Genomic DNA, 3,710 nt, shown 5'->3' on the forward strand with positions numbered 1-3,710 from the left:
GGGAAAGAGGACAAAAGAAATACAACATGTGATGGTGGGCAGTGCACACAAAGTTCAGTGGACACACGATCCACATACATGTAGAGATTTCATGAACAGTTTTCTTGAAAGTAGTTTTCAAGCCCTGTTATAACATGATGTCTCCTGAGGCCACTATGACTGTGTTAGCGGGTTTCTGAGTTCAAAGGTGTCTTCTTTCCCTGCCTCTTACTTCACGTCTGTACAAAACCTTCTCTTACCTACGAGGCCTCCCTCCTCAGGAGAAGATGGAGTCCCGGCCACTGTGTCAGTTTTCTTGGGGCATATTCACTATGTCCCATATTCTTGCTAGGACTGCGGTTCTCAAGATCCAAGGCAGCATGCGCAGCCTCAAAATCAGTGAAATTACTCTGGGTATCAGGAGGAGTCTCAGTACTGTTACAAATCATTGCGCTCTCCTGCCCAATTGAGTCATTGTCTTCTCCAAATACTTTGCTGTAGTTATCAAGGATAAATTCTACAAGACAAATCTGTAATGAAAAGGGAAAACACAGGACATCTTGGGAATTTGGCATAGTTGTATATCACAGTTAAAACAAAGTGTTGAAAGTCAGAAAACTGTGAAATCCACAATTGTGAGACATCTCAACTGCTACAAGTTACAAGAGCAATTTTTTCCTTCAAAAGAATTATGATGTTTAAAATAAGGGGCACACGTCTTAAAATATCATCAATGTACTTCAACAAATACTATCAGATAATATTCAAGGTCCCAAAGGATGACTAAATTTCATTACCACTTTTCATTTTCAAACAAAGAGAGATATATCTACAGGCATGCCGGAGAGGCTGTTCCTAGAGTCAGTTCAGGAAAGATGACTCATCTTGCAGATGGGTGCACAATCGTTTGACTGTTCTGTCTGAATAAATAAAAAGTGGGTAAAAGCAGCAGCCAGGCAGCACCCATTTTCTTCCCTTTGCTGCTCCCTGCATAGACAGTGTGACCAGGACACCTCATCCTCAACGACCTCACGTTCCCCTGTGATGTACTGTGTCACCCACAGTCGTGAACCACAACAAAACTCTTTTAAAAAGTATTTATTCATTATTGTTTTTATTTTATGTGTATGAGTGTGTGTATTGCCTGCATACAATGAGTGCACCCGTGTCATGCAATGGCGTGGAGGTCAGAAGAGGGCTTCGGATTCCCATGGAACTGGAGTTAAGGATGGTTCGTAGCCATCACGTGGGTGCTGGGAATCAAACCTGGGTCTTCTGCAAGAGCAGCCAGTGCTACCAACTACTGAGCCATCTCTCCAGCCCCTAAAACTCTTAATTCTTACAGCACCTTTGCCAAATATTTTGTCATAGCAAAGAGTAAAAGAAGTAGCTTTTCTCCCTGAATATTTGGAGTGAGCATATAAGTTCCTTTATTCGGATTTATAAAGCTACATATTCAAAATATGCAAAATTCAGCTTTTAAGTGGTTATCTAACTCTTTAAGTAGAGCTTCTCTGATATTTTGTGAAGGAAGGGAACAGGTGGATAGAACATGCCAGGCAGTGCAACAGCAATCCCTCCATGTATTGATGTGCCTTAGGCTCGCTGTCTGCTGGAGCTCGGGCTGGTTTACTAAACCATTTGTAGTTCAATTAGGCTGCCCTACGATCTTTTACTTGAATTTTTCTTCCAGTAACAAATGTGAAAAATGCTCTAGTTAGTTGGTAAATCTCCTGAGGAGGTCCATATTGGGAGATATACTTTAAGAGGTAAGGCCACGAGGGAGGTAATGTGGACACTGGGGATGTGCCATTGCAGGAGAATGTGCAGCCCCACCCTACCTGTCTTGTACACGCAATCCCCCACACTGAGGTGAGCAGTTTTCTTAGGTTAGGCACTCCTCCTCTAATGAGATTCTCAAAAGCAGTGGGGTCAAATCAATGATATATTGGAAACCCCATCACATAGCAGTGAAAAGGAACATTCATCTTTACACTTAATAGTTTCAGGAAAATTTTCATAGTACTGAAAACGAAGTTAGCACAGAAAATGGTAGCCAAGTATTTCTCTACATGACCTGAAATTGGCTGAGAAAAGCTTGTGTCATGAAGACAAGGTTCCCCACACTGACTCAGCCCCTCAATAACTGTGGGCGATGACAGAGGAGCTGGGACTGCTCCACACTGCCACAGTTTATATGAGAAATGATTTCAAAAACATGTAGTTTACAGGGCACTGTATGGTGACAGCAAATGTTCAACCTTGGCTTGTTGAACCCCAGAACCCATGTTCTGCCCTGTCATCTCACATTACTTCCTCTCTAGATTTAGTCAGTCTAGATTCTAAATCCCCAATGGGAAAGCAGCAGTTTGCTAACTTGACATCCCTAACAATCTCCCTTCCCTTCCCAAACGTCACAGATGATCCCTCTCCTCCAGAAGAATACTGTTCTAAGACGGCCATCATATTAAATGGACTCATAAAGTTATCCTGAATTCCTAGTTTGCAGTGAGGACTGTACATCACAGGCATAATATATGAGCTATCATTACCGTTTGAGAAAACTCATTTGTTAATGTTGGGTTGCAGGAACTAGGTATCCACAAAATAGCTGGTGCTATACACACTGATAAGTTGTAAGATGCCATGGGTTCTCTGAAGAGCATCTCTCAATGTGGTGTAGCACTTCAAAAAGTTTTTTCAGGAGAACAGCATTTGGCTTGGGCAGCTGCTGTAAAAGACTAAACAGAGAAACAAGTTATTTTATTTTGTCTTTTTTTCAGAGCTGAGGACCGAACCCAGGGCCTTGCACGTGCTAGGCAAGCGCTCTACCACTGAGCTAAATCCCCAACCCCCAAGTTCTTTTAAAATAAAATATTTTACTTTGGAATTTTGAATATGGAGAATGGGAATAAACTTCATTTTATAATTGAAAATGCAAAGAAAGAAATAATAAATCATAAAAATTCCTTAAAATATCTCTTAAAGTCACTAAAAATGTTATAATTTTGTCAAAATATGTTGATATACAATTCAATACAACTATATTAAAGTTTTGTCACTGGCCAATGTGCTCAACTGTAACATACTGATATACAATACAGTCTTTACCATTCCCTTATACTGAGGACAGCAAATACTCAAGGCTTTCTTGTTATTAGAGCCTAAATTTATTTGCTGTGTATGAGCTCCATCCAGAGCCAACAGTTGTAGCACATGCCTTCATTTCCATCACTCAGGAGGCAGAATCAGGTGGACACTGGTGAGAATGAGACCAGCCTGGTCTACATGGCTAGTTCTGGGCCAGCTGGGGCTACAGGGAAAACTTGTCTCAAATAAAATAAAATTAAAACAACATAAAACAAGAGGGCACTCTGAAATTCAAGCACACAAAAATATCTTATCTGGTTCAATCCTCATCTTTGGGCATGAAGTTTAATACCCTCTCCACATCATATACATTGCGTTTTAAAAGGCCCACATTCTATAATAAAAGCTCTGGGCCAGCTGGGGCTACAGGGAAAACTTGTCTCAAATAAAATAAAATTAAAACAACATAAAACAAGAGGGCACTCTGAAATTCAAGCACACAAAAATATCTTATCTGGTTCAATCCTCATCTTTGGGCATGAAGTTTAATACCCTCTCCACATCATATACATTGCGTTTTAAAAGGCCCACATTCTATAATAAAAGCTTTAGGAGAAAAATTATAGTTCACATTATGAAGA

At 40.4% G+C, this 3,710-nt stretch overlaps 1 protein-coding gene across 1 annotated transcript; it reads right to left on the minus strand.

The window, feature by feature from the left end:
- Nucleotides 1-165: 165 nt before the first annotated feature.
- Nucleotides 166-2,830, minus strand: LOC115067375 (rho GTPase-activating protein 20-like). Its single transcript, XM_029555033.1, has 2 exons — nt 2,532-2,830; nt 166-509 (listed from the first exon to the last, which is right to left on the minus strand). The coding sequence occupies exons 1-2, from the start codon at nt 2,643-2,645 to the stop codon at nt 240-242; spliced, it is 384 nt and encodes a 127-aa protein (XP_029410893.1). The 5' UTR covers nt 2,646-2,830; the 3' UTR covers nt 166-239.
- Nucleotides 2,831-3,710: the final 880 nt, after the last annotated feature.

The sequence above is a fragment of the Nannospalax galili genome, unplaced genomic scaffold, assembly GCF_000622305.1.
Source record: "Nannospalax galili isolate Female #2095 unplaced genomic scaffold, S.galili_v1.0 scaffold1286, whole genome shotgun sequence".
Lineage (NCBI taxonomy): Eukaryota > Metazoa > Chordata > Mammalia > Rodentia > Spalacidae > Nannospalax > Nannospalax galili.